The sequence below is a fragment of the Eurosta solidaginis genome, chromosome 5 (genome assembly GCF_040869045.1).
Source record: "Eurosta solidaginis isolate ZX-2024a chromosome 5, ASM4086904v1, whole genome shotgun sequence".
NCBI lineage: Eukaryota > Metazoa > Arthropoda > Insecta > Diptera > Tephritidae > Eurosta > Eurosta solidaginis.
Genome location: NC_090323.1, coordinates 211,088,818 through 211,106,247, shown reverse-complemented (window position 1 = coordinate 211,106,247; position 17,430 = coordinate 211,088,818). Strand labels below are relative to the sequence as shown.

General features: G+C 36.4%; 2 protein-coding genes across 3 annotated transcripts in view; one reads left to right on the top strand and one right to left on the bottom strand.

The window, feature by feature from the left end:
• The window catches only part of LOC137252376 (uncharacterized), an 85,933-nt gene extending 74,990 nt beyond the window's left edge, over positions 1-10,943 (top strand). The window contains exon 2 of the mRNA XM_067787966.1: positions 10,664-10,943. The gene's annotated coding sequence lies outside the window, so the exon portion shown is untranslated. The remainder of the gene's footprint in view (positions 1-10,663) is intronic.
• The window catches only part of MTF-1 (Metal response element-binding Transcription Factor-1), a 96,226-nt gene continuing 80,807 nt past the window's right edge, over positions 2,012-17,430 (bottom strand). For both annotated transcript variants that reach the window (XM_067787949.1, XM_067787950.1), the window contains 2 exons: positions 11,463-11,613; positions 2,012-7,338 (listed from right to left, as the gene is read on the bottom strand). In XM_067787949.1, the coding sequence (XP_067644050.1) occupies positions 4,938-7,338; positions 11,463-11,613 (2,552 nt within the window). In that variant the 3' untranslated portion in view covers positions 2,012-4,937. The remainder of the gene's footprint in view (positions 7,339-11,462; positions 11,614-17,430) is intronic.

The window sequence follows — 17,430 nt, the reverse complement described above, 5'->3', positions numbered from 1 at the left end:
TTCCCGAAATGACCCTGACGGGATCCCGGACGGATCCCGAAAACCATCCAGAAATGATGCCGAAAGGGTCCCCAAATGATCCCGTATTAGTCGAGAAATGACCCCGAAGGGATTCCGGACGGATACCGAAAACCATTCAGAAATGATGCCGGAAGGTACCCCAAACGATCCCGAAATTACCCCGTCGGGGTCGCGGACGGATCTAGAAAACTATCCAGAAATGATGCCGGAAATGCCCTCAAATGATCTCCTAATATTCCCGAAATGACCCTGACGGGATTCCGGACGGATCCCGAAAACCATCCAGAAATGATGCCGAAAGAGTCCCCAAATGATCCCGTATTAGTCGAGAAAAAGTCCCGAAATGACCCCGAAGGGATCCCGGACGGATCCCGAAAACCATCCAGAAATGATGGTGGAAGGGACCCCAAATGATCCCGAAATGGCCCCGACGAGATCCCGGACGGATCCCGAAAACCATCCAGAAATGGTTACTTAAGGGACCCAAAATGACCCCGAAAAAGTCCCGAAATGACCGCGGCGGGATCCCGGACGGATCCCGAAAACCATCCAGAAATGATCCCGGAAGGCTTTCGATATGACCCTAACGGGATTACAAATAAGGTGAAGCTAATTATAAAACCATGTTAATAAGGAAGCAGGCGTGTTGGAGCGAATGAAGAGTTACATAGAAACATACAGGCTAATAAAAGCGTGCTAATAAAAACAATTGAAGGAGGGCGGATGGCGGGAGGAGAAGGAGAGGACCACTGATCGTTTTTCCAAAATTGTTTAGATCTCGATCTGTATGTGCCAGATACCAAAAACTATTGATTTTGGAGAAAATTTATATTGAGTTATAACAATTTATAGATTTTACACCAGGGCTTGGGAGAAGGGGGGAGGGGGCACGGAGGGTGTCACTGCTCATTTTGTAAGCCCCCGACTTATTTGACCTATTGAGTTGTAATATTGGTGAAGGTCAGTAAAGGTAAAATTATAATGTGTAAAAATTATTAAAAAGTAATTGTTTGAAGGGGTCGTGGCATCCCCACCCCCCTTTCCATGCTCGAAAAAAATTTCGCTTGTAGACTGTTGTCTGTGTACCAAATTTCATCAAAATCCGTGTAGCCGTTCTGGCGTGATTCAGTCACAAAGACGAAAATACCTCCCCCCTTTTCAAAAAAATATAGCTAGTAGATCCTTCTAGACTATTGGCTATATGTGTGCAAAATTTCATCCAAATCGGTCCAGCCGTTCTTGCGTGATTGAGTCACAAAGACAAACATCTGGACAAACATCCAAACATCTTAACATCCAAACTTTCCCATTTATAATATATAATTAGAAGATATTAGATTAGATATTAGATAGGAGTAACGTTCCTGCCAAATTTCATCATGATATCTTCAACGACTGTAAAATTACAGCTTGCAAAACTTTTAAATTACCTTCTTTCAAAAGTGGGCGGTGCGACGCCCATTGTCCAAAATTTTACTTTTTTTCTATTCTGCGTTATAAGTTCAACCCACCTACCAAGTTTCATCGCTTTATCTGGCTTTGGTAATGAATTATCGCACTTTTTGTGTTTTTCTAAATTTTCGATATCGAAAAAGTAGGCGTGGTAATGGTCCGATTTCGCTCATTTTAAATAGCGATCTGAGATAAGTGCCCAGGAACCTACATACCAAATTTCATCAATATACCTCCAAATTTACTCAAGTTATCGTGTTAACGGACGGACGGACGGACATGGCTCAATCAAATTTTTTTTCGATACTGATGATTTTGATATATGGAAGTCTATATCTATCTCGATTCCTTTATACCTGTACAACCAACCGTTATCCAATCAAAGTTAATATACTCTGTGAGCTCTGCTCAACTGAGTATAAAAAGTAGAGTTTGATTAATGATGACGACATGTAGAACGAAATACTATGTTATGCGGCATACTCGAAGATTGCCGGGCAAAAATCTGTCTCCCAGGTACTTTTCTATTAAAAGGACATTTTATTCAATGTTAAATTCGTTTTATTAATAGAAAACATTTTAACAAAATACAATGCGAAACAAAAGTAAATACATATATATATATGTATATATATATATATATATATATATATATATTAATACATAATACAGGCACTATGGTTTACTTATCAATTATACAAAAAAAGTGCATATTACTTTGGCTTATAAGGCACTTCTATACCAATTACTTATTTATAGAATAATTTATTTGTGTATGCAGCTATTATAAAGCACATATATATTGGTTAATTTGCACATAAGTACAAGTTGAAACAACAGAAAAAAATGTATTTATGTAAATGGCGGATAAATAATTCTTTTTTCGTATCTCATGTTTTTTTTTTCTTTGATCAAAATCACAATGTAAAGTTTAGAAGTTTAACTTTTCAACTTGCATTATTAATATTAAATACCAATAAACCATAAGCAATAGAATCGTGGTTTTTATAACCCTATCTACAAACATAAGGATGGTTAAAAATAAAATGTACATAAATGCGTTATTTTTTGTATTCAAACATAGTAAACAACGAATGGCACAATATGAATCATAACACTGTGCAACAGCATTTTGAAGGCGTAATAATTTATTTAGTAAAATTTCTTTGCTATATCCTTTTTGCAATAATTTCGATTAAGGCCCGGTTTTTCAGTAGTTGGTTAAGCTAAGCTTAAGCTAAGTTTGCTTAAACTCTAGTCAAATTTAAACTCCAGTTAAACTACTGAGCAGTTTTTCAGTCACAGTTTAAAGCCGCCTTTGGGGTATGCTTTTGTGCGGCAACATTGGTTTTTCTATTATCTAGATAATTTGTAGATACGGAAACAGCTGGATTTTATTTACCCAACAAAGATCGAAAAGAATTCTCCAGCGAAATTATATATATATGTACATAGTTCCGGAAGTGATATCCAACATCATCATTTAATTATTCTTAAACCATATAGTTCTCGAGTTGATATCCAATTTCATTCTCCAAACACTATCCAACCTTTGAGAAATTTTGTAAAATTAAAAGTTTTCGAGTTGATCTCCAACGTCATTAATATATTCCAATTAATATCCTAATTTCGAGAGATCTTGAGAAATGTACAGTTCTCAAATGAACATTATCCAGTTGATATCCTACATTGCATATCGAGGTCAGGTGGAGGTGAAAAAAATCTCCAAGGTGGTACCACCAAAACCAACATCTGTTTATTGTGAGAAATATACACCTGGTTGATAGCAGTAATGATACGTAAGTAATTAAAAATAAATTATATAGGCGGCCGCCGTGGTGTGATGGTAGCATGCTCCGCCTACCACACCGAAGATCCTCTGTTCACGCCCCGGACAAAGACACATCAAAATTTTAGAAACAAGGTTTTTGGACGAGAAGCTCGGGCTAAAATCTCTTCGGAGATTAGCGCGTCACGTTAATTTATTTTTTAAATTATATATTACCTCGTTTTATTTTCGTGAAAATACTGTAGTTTTATTTTCGTGAAAATACTGTAGTATGGAATCTTACATTTGAGTTCAGTCAAAGAACCACAAGTTGTTAATTAAATTGTTTCAACTTAAGTAATAGCATTTTTTGCTTTATGAAAAATTCCCTCTTTTGTTGAGTACGCTATGATTCTTGGTTGAGCCACTGTTTCGAAACAACTCTTGAGATTTTAGAAGTATGCCTAGTTAACAACATGAGCTCTAATGGTACTCAAGCCCAAATGCTTGTCGGGTATATTCGACGCCATTTCGAACGAATGCAAATCACCGATAAGTTAACTAGAGTTTAACCCTGCCAGATCGGCCGCATAAGCTCAGCTTAAACTTCAGTTAAAGTAGACTGAAAAACGGCAGAATAAGTTTAAGCGTAGTTTAACTGACAAACTGAGTTGAACTTGTACTAAAAACCGGGCCTAAGTAAAAAAGAATGTTAAAATACCTAAATACAATAAGCAGTTAGCGTGTATGATAATAGAAAAAAAAAATTAGAAAAAGCAAATGACTTAACCCATATGCCGAGCGTTCTACATGTAGTACACCTGATATTTTCAAAATATTTCGTGAACAGTAATTTAAACTAAGTAACAAACATGCCGCTGTGCTACTGTACAAAACAGGTGTTATAGATGGCTTTGAAAAAAAATTTCTGTTGCAATTCCTTGATTGCCTTTTTTAACATCAAAAATGCGAGTTTTATGAAATTGTCAAAAGTGTGAAGATGTCGCGTTATCGGTAAGAAAAATATATTTAAGCCCATTTTGTTTTGTTCTGTTTTTTGTATATTTTTATTAAAAATAGTTGTAGAAATTGAGGTACACCAGTAGTGGAAGTGTAAAACCCAATTATATGTCGTCGGTAGAATGCCAAAGAAACGAATGTGCCATTTTTGTTTAAATGAAATCATCATTTTTCAATTAAAATTACTTAGTGGTTTACAAAAGTAAACCTTCCAATAGTTGTTGAAAAATACAAAATTAAATCTCTATTAATTATATATCTTTTTTTAAAAATGTCTTACGCGTTTTTCGCAACACATCAAATACGCACATTCGTTTCTTTGGCATTGGACCGACGATGTGATTTTTGTTGATTTATTTGCTGGCGTACTACATGTAGTACACTTGGCACTAGAGTACAAAAAAAAACAACTTTTTTCAGTTTTTGACTTTAAATGAAATAATAAGTCCTCTAGATGAATAAAAAGGATTTTTTCTATATAACCAAAAATTACTACTTTTACCTTGTGTACTACATGTAGTACACCCTACAAAAACGTTTAGAAAACATTTTTTTTTAATTTATCTTAGTTTCTGTAATATTTTATGTTAAAAAACGGTATTAAAAAAAAATTGTGGAAATTGCTTCGCCAGGAGGTCGTCGGCATATCTGGGTTAAGTAACCGCGCAAAGTATCTTTAGATTTTACTTTGTGGGCAAACCATTAAATTGAGGTTTTTTCGTGTAAGTACACGTCGCAATGCCTGCAATGTTTTAGTACAAATAACTATGCAACAGCCATTAGCAACACCCTCAGCTGGACTTTTACATGTGCAGGATGTGCTTTTTATTGATTTCGGTTGAGATGCAGTTGTTGTTGATGGAACTGTTGCTGCTGATGATGGCTTGTTAGTACAACGACTGCTAACACCATTACACGCCGACGAACTAGATTGTGTTGCTGGCTTAGCGGCGTTATTTCCTTGAACACAGCCGCTGTTTGTTGCATTCTTACCGGCACATGCAGCTGCATCACCACAGCAACCACCACCACCTGTAGCGCTTCCCATTGCAGCTAAGTTTTGTAACAGCAAAGCAACATCTTCAATATTTTGATTAATATCCGACTCACATTTTGTTGTAGCAGCGCGTTCTTTTTTATTAATATTACAATCTTTGCCGCGATATACATTTTTTGGTTTACCATTTATATCAATTTTATTTTGTACATTTTGTGCAGGTCGTTGCTGCTTTGGCTGGTGTTGTTGCTGCTGCTGCTGCTGCTGCTGTTTATGATGTGTACGACATTTGTGTGTGCCATTAGTTTCTTTGGCGCATGGCTTTTCATTACTACAATCACCTTGACAGTTTTGATTTTGATCGCATTTACAATTAGTACAACCACAAATTCCAGCATCAGCCGTTATTTGTTTTAATGTTGGCTTATCACTTCTTAAATCGACCTCAATCAAACCGGATGCATCATCTGGTACTTGTTTGGCTTGTTGTAATGTTTCTTGCAAAAGGCGCGCATTGTTATCGATAGTTAGAAGTATTTCATTAAGTAGCGATTCAGTTTCCATATCTTCGGCATCATTATTATATTGCATATCCTCTTTTAATAGTTCTTCGATGTTTTCTTGTGTTGGTAACATATCCATTGTTTGATCGACGCCCACAGTTGTCTGCGGTGCTTGTTGCTCCGATGTTGTTGTCATCATGTCACCACCGACTATTTCATTATTAATACTATTATTATCAATATCCATATCTGCATGTAACATTTTTTGCATTGCTGTATTAGGTAAAACGGTTTCGTTTCTTGCTTGCGTTGTTGTTGTAGTTGTTGCATTTTTGTATACATCACAATTATCGCTCATATCCAAATAAGCGCAAGGATCTGCAGATTGTATTAATGTTTGTTGTGACTGCATATTTGTATCGAGCATTGTTTCTGCAGCATTACTTATAACGGCAACTTCTGCCTTACCAAAGCTGCCATAGTTTTGTTGTAAGTCTACAAAACTGGGCATAACAGTTGGTAATGCTAGACACGCATTCGTTACTGGTGCCATTGGCATAATTGGTTTTGAAATTAGTACACCAGCATCTACCCATGGTGCTGATATTTCCTCTTCTGCTGCATAGGCAAGTTGTAGGGCTTGTGATGTTTCTGGCAAAGATAATGATTCAATTTTAGGCGCTAGTATTGTTTGTATGGTTGTTTGTCGTAACTCTGGCATTTGCCTAGGAAATAAATCGTCAGCATTATTATATTCAATAGCTTCCGATTTGATATAATCCTCAGCAGGTTTTGAAATTAGTACACCAGCATCTATCCATGGTGCTGATATTTCCTCTTCTGCTGCATAGGCAAGTTGTAGGGCTTGTGATGTTTCTGGCAAAGTTAATGATTCAATTTTAGTCGCTAGTATGGTTTGTATGGTTGTTTGTCGTAACTCTGGCATTTGCATAGGAAATAAATCATCAGCATTATTATATTCAATAGCTTCCGATTTGATATAATTCTCAGCAGGAGCAGCAACAGCGTTGTTAGGTGTTGTGGTTGGTAATTTCTTACACACCTCGCCAACACTCTCTTCAACACATGCATCTTCATCTCTCTCCTCCTCACCGTTAGAGCTGTTTTCCTCGTTATAGCCACTGCTATCAGTTTCCACTTTAATAGCTCCTTTATGCTCATCACCATTTTCTGTTAAAACTAATTGTTTGTGATCTTTTCTTATTTTAAGTCGCCTTTCTTTAATATAGTTGTTGGGATTGTTGCTTTGTCGTCTGTTACGTTGTTTTTGATGTGTTTTCTTGTGTGATTTCAGGCTGTGCGATGTACTGAAAGATTTTTGGCAACTCGTCTCTTCACATGGATATGGTCGTTCACCTGTATGTGTACGTATGTGTGTTTTAAGATGATGAGAGGCAGTAAACGCTTTGCCACATGTATCCTCGGGACATTTATATGGCCGTTCTTGTGTATGTGTGCGCATGTGCTTCTTCAGGTCACTCAATGTTGTAAAACATTTTTGGCAAATTTCACAATTGAATGTTTCACCGTTATGTAAACGCAAGTGTGCTTGTAATCTGTAAATGAAAGAGATTTTCGAATATAACTAATATTTGAAATAAATATTTGTGACACATTTCTTTTTTTAATATACATATTGTAACGAATTTTGAAAAATTCCGCTTATTGGAAACCTTCTGCTAGCGTGCGTATCGCTAAACTGTTGAATAAAACACTCCAATATTCTGTATTACCAAATGGTCTTTATTAGACTACTTTGAGAGTACTTCACAATAACTCTTACTTCACAACTAATTGCGTGTTTAAATCAAACTGCTTACTGACTACTCAGCTTGCTCTGCTTTTATACTCTCTGTTGCCTTGTCCGCACATTTCTCCAAATGTCTAGACGTGTCTCCTTCTAGAATCTTCTACTTGGTTAGCAGCTATATGCGTGTGTATATGTGAGTACTACTTCGGCTGATGATTACATGTGTTTATGAGTATCTCTTCGTTGCCTTGTATGTATGTGCGTTAATGATGATTAATGTGTTTATGTAGCTTGCTAATGTTTTTGTTGCTGTGCATTTATTTAGTGATGTGAAAATTCGCCACAATATCATTAATCTGCGCTCATGCACCGACAAATAGCAACACGATGAGGTGATCAAAACACAGATATTTTGCGGATTTAATTAAGAACTTCTCGCAGCGCTAGACTTATCAAAACCTTTTGATAGAGTACATCACGGCACGTTACTGCAAGGCTTGGAAAGGTCCTCCTTCCTCCTAGTTTTAAAAGGTGGACTACAAATTATCTGTCTGGCCGGCAGGCATCCTCAATTCAGGAAAGTAACATTCAAACCCAGAATAATTAAAGAAGGTGTGCCACAGGGTGGTCCTTGTCTACTCTAGTCTCCAGTTTTTTTGCCTCGCGAAACTTGATACTGTCACCGACCAAAATCCTCGGCGACCGACAACGTGGATAAGACATATGCCGACCATATTGGGCATCCACGTTGATGGCATAACGCTACCGACTGTCTTACATCCAAAAATACTGGGTGTGATGTTCGATCAGGATATACATTTTGGCGAGCATGCATACGAAATTGATCCAAAAATGCAGATCCGTAACAAAATCCTCAAAACTCGCACTTCCTAAATCTGCTTTTACTGGCCAAGCAGTGTCCAGTCAGAATATCCGTCATTAGTCTACAGTCCTCTCTTTTTAATCATATTAGTAAATTTGTTAATCTAAAGTTGTAAGACCTGCACATGATCTTCGGCAATTTACATCCCCCGCTTGCGTTCACACCTTTCCCGCTTGATCGATCATGTGCCACTCTCACGATCTCTTAATCTCGCCAAATCTAATTGGGACATGTACGGAGCAAGATTCGAGGGATGTGCCTAGCTAGTTCATCCGCTTTTTCATTTCCATCTATTCCCATTTGCCGTGGGACCCAATATATGTAGATGTATGCCTCTCCCTATCCCGATTCTTTCCAGGGACTGCTTACACTCTAACACACCCTTGGATGCTGTGCGCGGCTGCAGTTTAAGCTTTTTTCTTCAAGTGTTTCAGCTGCTTTGGTAACGGCTGCTACTTCCGCCTGAAAAACGCTTCAGTGATCTGGCAGTGAAATGTCGCTGTCAGAACTGCCACGGGTGTTCTTCTTATGTCCACAGAACACCATTTACTCCCCACGCTTGGCGACTTTAATGCCAGGGTGGGCAAAAAGAAAAGGTGTTTTTGGATTCACGGTCGGAAAGCTCAGCCTGACCACATATCCAGCACGAGGTACATGCATAAAAATATACATCAAGATACATTGGCTGCGCGGCTAAACGTAAGTAAAACAAGTAAGAAAGTCTAAGTTCGTGGAAATTTATGTTTTGCGTCATAAAACCAATCCACCTACCAAATTTCATTAGCTTAGCAGTATTCGTTTTTGAATTATCTAATTTTTTCCATTTTTCTAAATTTTCGATATCGAAAAAGTGGGCGTGGGTGTAGCCGATTTCGCTAACTTTCAATACCAATCTTTCTGGCTCCAGATACCGAATTTGGTGAAGATATGTCAACAGTTGCTCAAGTTATGGTGTTAACAGACGGACGGACATGGCTTAATCAATTTTTTTTTATATTGATGATTTTGATATATGGAAGCTTATATCTATCTCGATTCCTTTACAACCAACCGTTATCCAATCAAAGTTATAATACCCTGTGTTCTAGTACAGCTAGGTGAAAAAACATGCAAGAAAAGCTAGACACAATTCCAAATTTCAATACAATATCCTCGGCTTGTAAGACTCTTAAATTTTCTTCTTTCAAATGTGGGAAGTGTCACGCCCATTTTCCACAATATTTCTAAATTTCTGTTTCTCGTTATAGAGTAAACTCATATGTCAAGTTTCGTTACTTTATCGGTCCTTGGTAAGGAATTATGATTTTTTTCCATTTTTCGATATCGATATCGTGGTTATTGTTTGATTTTGTCCATTTTCAATACCGAACTATTCTGGGTCCAGATAAGAGGGTATACCAAATTTCCTAAAGATATCTCAATTTTTACTCAAGTTTTATCTCGATTCCTTTAAGCCATTACGTACTACCGTTTTCCTTTCACAGTTATAATAACCTGGGTATAAACATAGCGAATAGTAAATCAAGTGCAAATCTGGTGCATTGCATGGGTCTTGGTTACGGATGACGATTTTCTGAATTTTTTGCCTCCAGGAATTTTCAGGATTTGAAAGTTCAATCCCGGGATTTGTCCCGAAATTTAGCCTGTATATATTTCTATATGGTTTTTGGAAAATGTGCAACACATTGACAAATTTGCCAAACTCCGTCAATTAACTAGACGATTTCTCAGTTGAAAAAAAAAAAGATTATCTGAAGGCTCGATTTTGAAGAGTAGGAGTGGTACTTTTAGGAGAAATAATGAGCTTATACACAAATTCCAGAAGTGACATGACCTCAAATGTATCTATGTAAACGTGTTTTTTGCACGTTTAGGATCGAATTGCTCAAAAACTGGAAATTACTGGGACTGACTCAGATTCGGGTTTAACAATTCGAAACTTTCGAGAGATTATAGCCCTGTTTCTGGATACAAAATTTATTTAGATTTGTGTGTGCGCGTAGAAAAGGCGTTTGTTGCAGTTGTAGACATGAGAATCTCGAAAACCTGAACCAGTTTAGAAAACCTGAACCAGTTTAGAAAACCTGACTTCAAATTGAAGTTCTGTGCCATAAAAACCCCTAGAACACGTTTACACATGCCCTAATCTACAATAAATCCTTAATAGATAATCACGCGTTTACATATGTTCCATCCCTCGGAACGAGATTATTAACTGCAAAACTGACACGTTTCTCTTTTATTTCAGGCTTCCAATTTGAGATTACACCATAGAGGTGGTACTTTGTCTACGAAAAAGAATTGGCATCTCTACAATTCTTTCATAATAACCGATTATCAGTGGAAAAAAATTGTATGTTTATTTAATTAACGATTAGGACTCACACATACACACGCATATGGCTATAAACTACAAATATACACGTATATAGCTGGTAACCAAGCATGAGCTACAAGAGTTCTAGAAGGTGAAACGTCTAGACCTTTGGAGAAATATGCGGACGAAGCAACGGAGAATATAAAAGCAGCGCAAGGTGAGTAATCAGAATGAGTTTTGATTTGAACACGCTATTGGTTGTAAAGTATAATTGTGAAGTACTTCTCTCAAAGTAATCTAAATAAAGGCCAGTTTGCAATACTGAATATTGAAGTGATTTATTCAACAGTTTAGCGATACGAACGTTAGCAGAAGGTGCATAAATATCAGAAATCCCCAGAATTCGTTACAATATGTATCTTTTAAAATATAGATAGTTAACTGAAAATACCCCATAAAAAATTAAAAATTTCCAAAACATAATTTGATTGAGGTGGTATTGATATTTCAGCATTTGACCAATTGTATCTCTGACAACTAATACAGTTTATGTCAAATACGTCAAAGTGGGATTACCTCGTTTTCTTGTATCATGGAGAGTCTTTTGAAGAAAAAAAAAACTAAATTAGTGCTTTCGCTCTTCAATCGTATTTTAAAAACCGAATTGTGACAGTATCTTTAAAAAATCTGACAAACACGTTAAACACGCCGGCAGTTACTTAAAATGTACCTGTATCGTGTGTTGAAAGCCTTTTCACATCCCATTATTTCGCATTCGTAGGGCTTCACTTTAGTATGCACTCTAATGTGTATTTTCAAGCTATATGACGTAAGAAAAGCCTTGCCACAGTTTTCTTCTGTGCATTTGAAGCGATATTCACCTGAAAAAAAAAAAAATGTTATGAAATAAAAATGTAATCAATTATGTATTTTGCTGTAAAATGCAATTTTATTTTCAAAGAAGCCATTTCTAACCAGCTCCGTATTTGGTAGAATATGTATTTTAATTTTGCAAAAGTGGCTTATGACTAAAAAAAACAGCTGTTAACAGCTGTTTCTCGCAATATCTTTTTTGAGTCATAAGCTACCTTTTCATAGGCCGGGTCACAATGGTGACTAATAGTGATACTTGTTTGGTAGCCCCCCCAGTGTTGCAGTGAGCTTGAAAAAAATGTATCAAAAAATCAAACGCATGAACTGAATTTATTTTTAAACGGTTTTATTCTGCTTGACTGTGTAGCGGTCGGCCGATGTTTAGTAACTTGCCGATAAGCTACAAGCTTGAAACTTGAAATATAGTCCAGAACCTGATGACAATGAAATAATAAGAAAAAAGACTCCGAAAGGTGGCGCATGGATCGAAATATTTCAAAAAATCGTATTTGTGGTCCGATTTGGTTCATATTTGGAACACATACATGAATAGAAAGCGACCTATGAAAAAAATCGCCGCTAGGTGACGCAAGGATCGAGATACTAAAAAAAACCGTATTTGTGGTCCCATTTGGCTCACATTTAAAACACATAATACATACACGAATAGAAAACGACCTATGAAGAAAAATCGCCGCTAGGTGACGCAAGGATCGAGATATTCAAAAAACCTCACATAATACATACATGAATAGAAAGCGACTTATCATATTTGAAACACATATTACATACACGAATAGAAAACGACCTATGAAGAAAAATCGCCGCTAGATGGCGCAAGAATCGAGAAAAACGTATATTTGGTCCGATTTGGTTCATATTTGGAAAGAGACCTATGGTATGTATCGAGATATTCAATAAAATCGTATTTGTGCTCCGATTAGGCTCATATTTGGAACACATATTACATACATGAATTGAAAGCGACATATGAAAAAGATCGCCGCCAGGTGGCGCAAGGATCGAGATATTCAAAAATCGTATTTTTGGTCCGATTTCGCTCATATTTGGAACACATATTACATACAGATATAGAAATCGCTTTATGGCTCATATTTGCAACAAATATTACATACAGTCCGGTAGAAGTGACATCAAAATACTTTGGAGTTCGAGGAGGCACAAGCATACGTGGCGCTGAGTCGAGTAAAGTCTTTGCAAGGATTATGTATTGAGGACTTAGATTGTAACAAATTGTCAGGAAAGAATACTTGTAATAATGAGTTATTAAATGAACTAAATAGAATGAGAAATAATAGGCAATTAAATAAAGACTTAAAACCTGAAAAAAAAATTTTAGTTAAACGGTTTTATTGAAAATAATTAGTTAGGTCATATGTACCAGTCACCACACTCCTCATCAATCTAGGGCGTTGATCAAACAATTAAATAAAATTTCTAAAAATGTGAGGCGTAGCATGAGCTGATTAAGGTTCAGTTGGTCTTATTTATAACTATCAATAGAAATTTGACTCGTCCAACGCTTTTATTTAATTGTCTGATCAACGCCCTGGATTGATGAGGAGTGTAATGACTAGTACCTAGGACCTACCTAATAATTTTCTAGTTTTTAGTATTAATATTACTTAATGTAAGTATTATTTTCAATAAAACCGTTTAACTTAAGATTTTTTTTTGTTATTTTTTTTTTCAAGTTTTTAAAATTATTTCTATATATATTTTAGTAAAATCTATACTTGGACATGCGCATCCCTTTTTTGCTATGTACTACATAGTAATCTACAGGGTGCTTATAGGAGTAGCTTTCCTACTTATCGCACTTGTTACGTTAAAGTGTAACAACTCAAAATTTCCAAATTTTAGCTTTTTGCAAGAAAACAATGTACAGTGGTCATCTCTACCCACTGTAAAAATCGTTCAGTGATTTGTCTAGTCTTTCGTTAAAAAAACCGTTATGATTCTCTCTTTGTTTTCAGAATGACTTCTTTAGACTCAACTAAAGAGTTACATTTTTAGTTGTCTCCAAGTGTTTGAACAAATTGGTTCGTTAGTGTATCACATAAAGTGTAACATTTTTAATTGTGCCTATTTACAACATATAACGATTTGTTTAAGTTACGTGTTATTTCGGTGTATCACTCTTTAGTTTCATTAGGTAAGTTTATTCTACTGTGTTATATCGTATTGTTACCACTATGTATATAAAAAAATTTCAGGAAAAGAGTAATAACTCAAAAATTTGTTATTTTCGTGCAAATACTAAACAAATAAAAATGAAACAACGGTTATATTATTTTTAATGATATTTTCGTGCAATTACATTTTTTTCCTTGTAATATATTATTAATATTTACGCAAACAGTTTTTCGTCTCTACTGAAAATGTTCAAATTTTGAGTAGTTACACTTTAACGTAACAAGTACGATATGTATATTGGGCCGACGTCAAGTAATATGCTTGATATCAGATTGAGCTGTGAGCATGATTTATCAAGATATGAATGAATTGTCTTTGGCAGGCCATCCTTTGCAGACGACGCATATACTAGACTGGCACGAATTCCAGATATAGGAAGACTGGGGCAACGTAAAGGGGTTACCACCGTAGAGGAGTTGAAGGAGTGAAACGTATTCTCATGAAAGGCACTGCCAACTGCGTACAATGGAGCTTGTCATCTGAGATGATTCAAGAAAAAAGCAAATCTGCCATGGTGGAGTAAAGAGTTGAGTCTGCTTAGAGGCCAGGTAAAGGACATTTTAATACTGGCAAAAGTTGCGGAAAACGAGGAGTACTGGAAAGAATATAGAGATCTGTTGAGGATATATAAACGTAAAATAAGCAGGTCAAAGAGGGTTTCATGGAAAAATTCCTTTACGTACGCAGAATGCTCAAGCGAAACGGCAAGACTGAGGAAAGTCATATCTAAGTGAGATACAGCCCAGTGGCTGATACAAAAGGAAGACGCGGCTCGAGTAGTCTTCATACTGAAAGCGAGAAGAAGCAGTCATCTGCATCTGAAAGAATACAGGCTTATTAGTTAGGTCTAAAATTTTCAGAAGTCGTCAATCAAAAGCCGTTGAATATATCCAACCCATTTTTAAATATTCCCTTTGTTCTCGTGTTTTTTTTATTCCCACGGAAATATTCCTTTAACAGCCGAGGCTCTGGCGACCCAAAAGTTCCTCATGGATCTAGGAAGTGGGAGAGCGGGATGGCCTAGAAGGTTTTATTTGGTCATACCAAATCGTTCCCGAGATGGTCGGGCTAATACCTTAATGGTGGTTGTTACCGGAATGTACCGGAAGTGCATCCGGCAAAGGACCATCAACATCGATAACATTCCCCAAGGCTTTTGGGAAGTGTCCCTATCGCTACAACAACAGGAATTTCGAATTTTCGACGACAGCTGCTTTGCCAAGTGACATTTAATTACTGTAGCGAATTTGTTTAGAACTGAGAAATAAAATATAAATGATGCACAGTATTGCATTTCATATGGTATAGGACATGATACAAAAAATGGAGGCAGTTCCATTTAGCGTGACGTTAGCCACTAGACGTTTGCGGGGACAATGACAATTTCACCAAAAAGAAGCTACCAGATTGAAAAATGTTACGAATTTTTCTAATTTTGATGGATTTCATATTAACGAATACGACTAAATTACTTTCATAGTTATTTTAAATAAAAAAGAAAAAAATGAGTCCCATGCCTTGGAAATATTTTAATACGAAATATCAGCCTAGAAAAGAAGGGTTTTCTTTTAATAAGTTTTTCGAGCACCCGAAAATTGTTTTGGTGGAAGTAACATGGATCGAAGTATACAAAGCAAAGGAATATAGCCTTCTTAAGTGTCCGTACGTTTGCTTAGAACATTTTGACAAAACATGCACGCTTGTCAATTGCTTGCTCAAAGGAGGTCCTTATAAACCGACTAAGCCGACACCGCAATTTCTTGATAAATTGGCCACCAGTCCACATTTTTTATTTTTTTATTTATTGTATAATTCAAGCGTTGCGCTTTAGGAGGGAATTGCTAAACCATTTTTAAGGAGAACATTACCCGGTAGCTCTGCAGGTTAGCCACTAGTTATGAGTGTTTTTGCCCGTTGTACCGGGGGCCACCTTGGGGCAGCCTCGCCTATACACATTATGTGCCCTTTTTGCATTGACATAGATGTGCAGACTTTGGAGGTATACTTTTTGCCAACGTGCCTAGAGAAATATCCACAGTAGGGGCATGATAATAGGGCCATGCTAGAACAACAGGATTTTTCGTTTTTTTTTTTTGTCTAGGGGCCAAGCTGCCATAAAGATATGAGTCATTAACTAATGTATCAGTCATTATCCACTATTTTTCAATAAAATTGCATGTTTTACCGTATTCTCAATCGATGTTTATGACCATTGCGTTTTCATCCTAAAGGAAATTTCCATCTCCAAGAACCACAATTTCGCCTAAACAGTAACGGTATGGCAACGCTTCTGGCAAAACAACAAACATGAAACTTCAAAAATCCCCAAATACGTCAAAAAATTTTGAGTGGAACTACCTTCTTCTTTGTATCATGGTATTGGCCGAAATTGGTAATGATTTGGTTTCATAGCCATAGATGAATGGATTTGCAACTCTTTGTTTCGAGAGAGCGCTGTCAAAATGCACATTTTTGTCAATGATGCCACTCCAAACAAAAATGAATAGATCTGAATACGGGGATTTTTGTCAAACATTTCGGCGATTATAGTTTCAATCATTTAATAAAATGATTGTCGTAAAATATTCATTTCTTTAAACTCATTTTACAATAATACGACTAGCTAGAGTTAAATATAAACAAATCTAAGTAAAATTTACATTTTGATTAAATTAATTAGTCAAATATTGTAACGCATTTACTTAACTCACAGTGAAAACCATATATTCTTTTGAAATTTCAGTAAATCGGACCTATGATGTAATAGTTAACATCATTTAATGGATAGGGCTTATCCTACATGTCTGACGTACCAGGTTCTGTGGTCAAGAGGGACTGGTTGCATCGGGACTTCATATTTACAAAACCTGTTTTTAGTGATAACTTTTGAATGGGAAATAATATTTACCCTCCGCCTTCGAACTAATAATATTTACACTAAAACAAGTATTTTTATCCTTTTTCCAATAATTTGTGAACCCTATTCTACAGATGTAGGTCAAACTAAAGTTTACCGACATTTTTGGCCCATTTTTCGCTTAAGCTGGCACCCACTTCAGCTGGCGCGAGGGATTTATCTGTGATTGTTGCCAGCATAAAATTGCAGATGAGTCCCTCGTGAGAGCGCAAGAAATGAGAGAGTTTCGTATCAAGTCATCTATGGCCATGGCAACATCAACAGAGGAGCATAAGAAGTAGGCTGCACGATACTACAAGCCCGCTTCCATTCTCAAAAGCATTTTTTTGGCGGTCGTGCTGAGTTCAACCCTTTTTTAGAAAATATATTTAAGCCCTCTTTATATTTTTTAAAAAATCCTTGACCAATTTCGGGCTGACTTTGCATCTAATTAATAAGATACATCTGTCCCTTATTTATATACTCTTCGAATACTATTATGTACTCTAAAATAAGCATTATTATGGTGGAATGTAGGTGTATTTTAGCACAAAGATGTACAAATGAGTGGGTTTCGTTTATGTAGTAGTTTTCAAACTGCGGGTCGCGACCCTTTGGTGGGTACTTCGTTCTGGATACTGTAACAGGTTAAACTCTTACCTATCCAGAATCAACCCCGACATACAAAATGTATGCCCCGCTTGCAATGTGT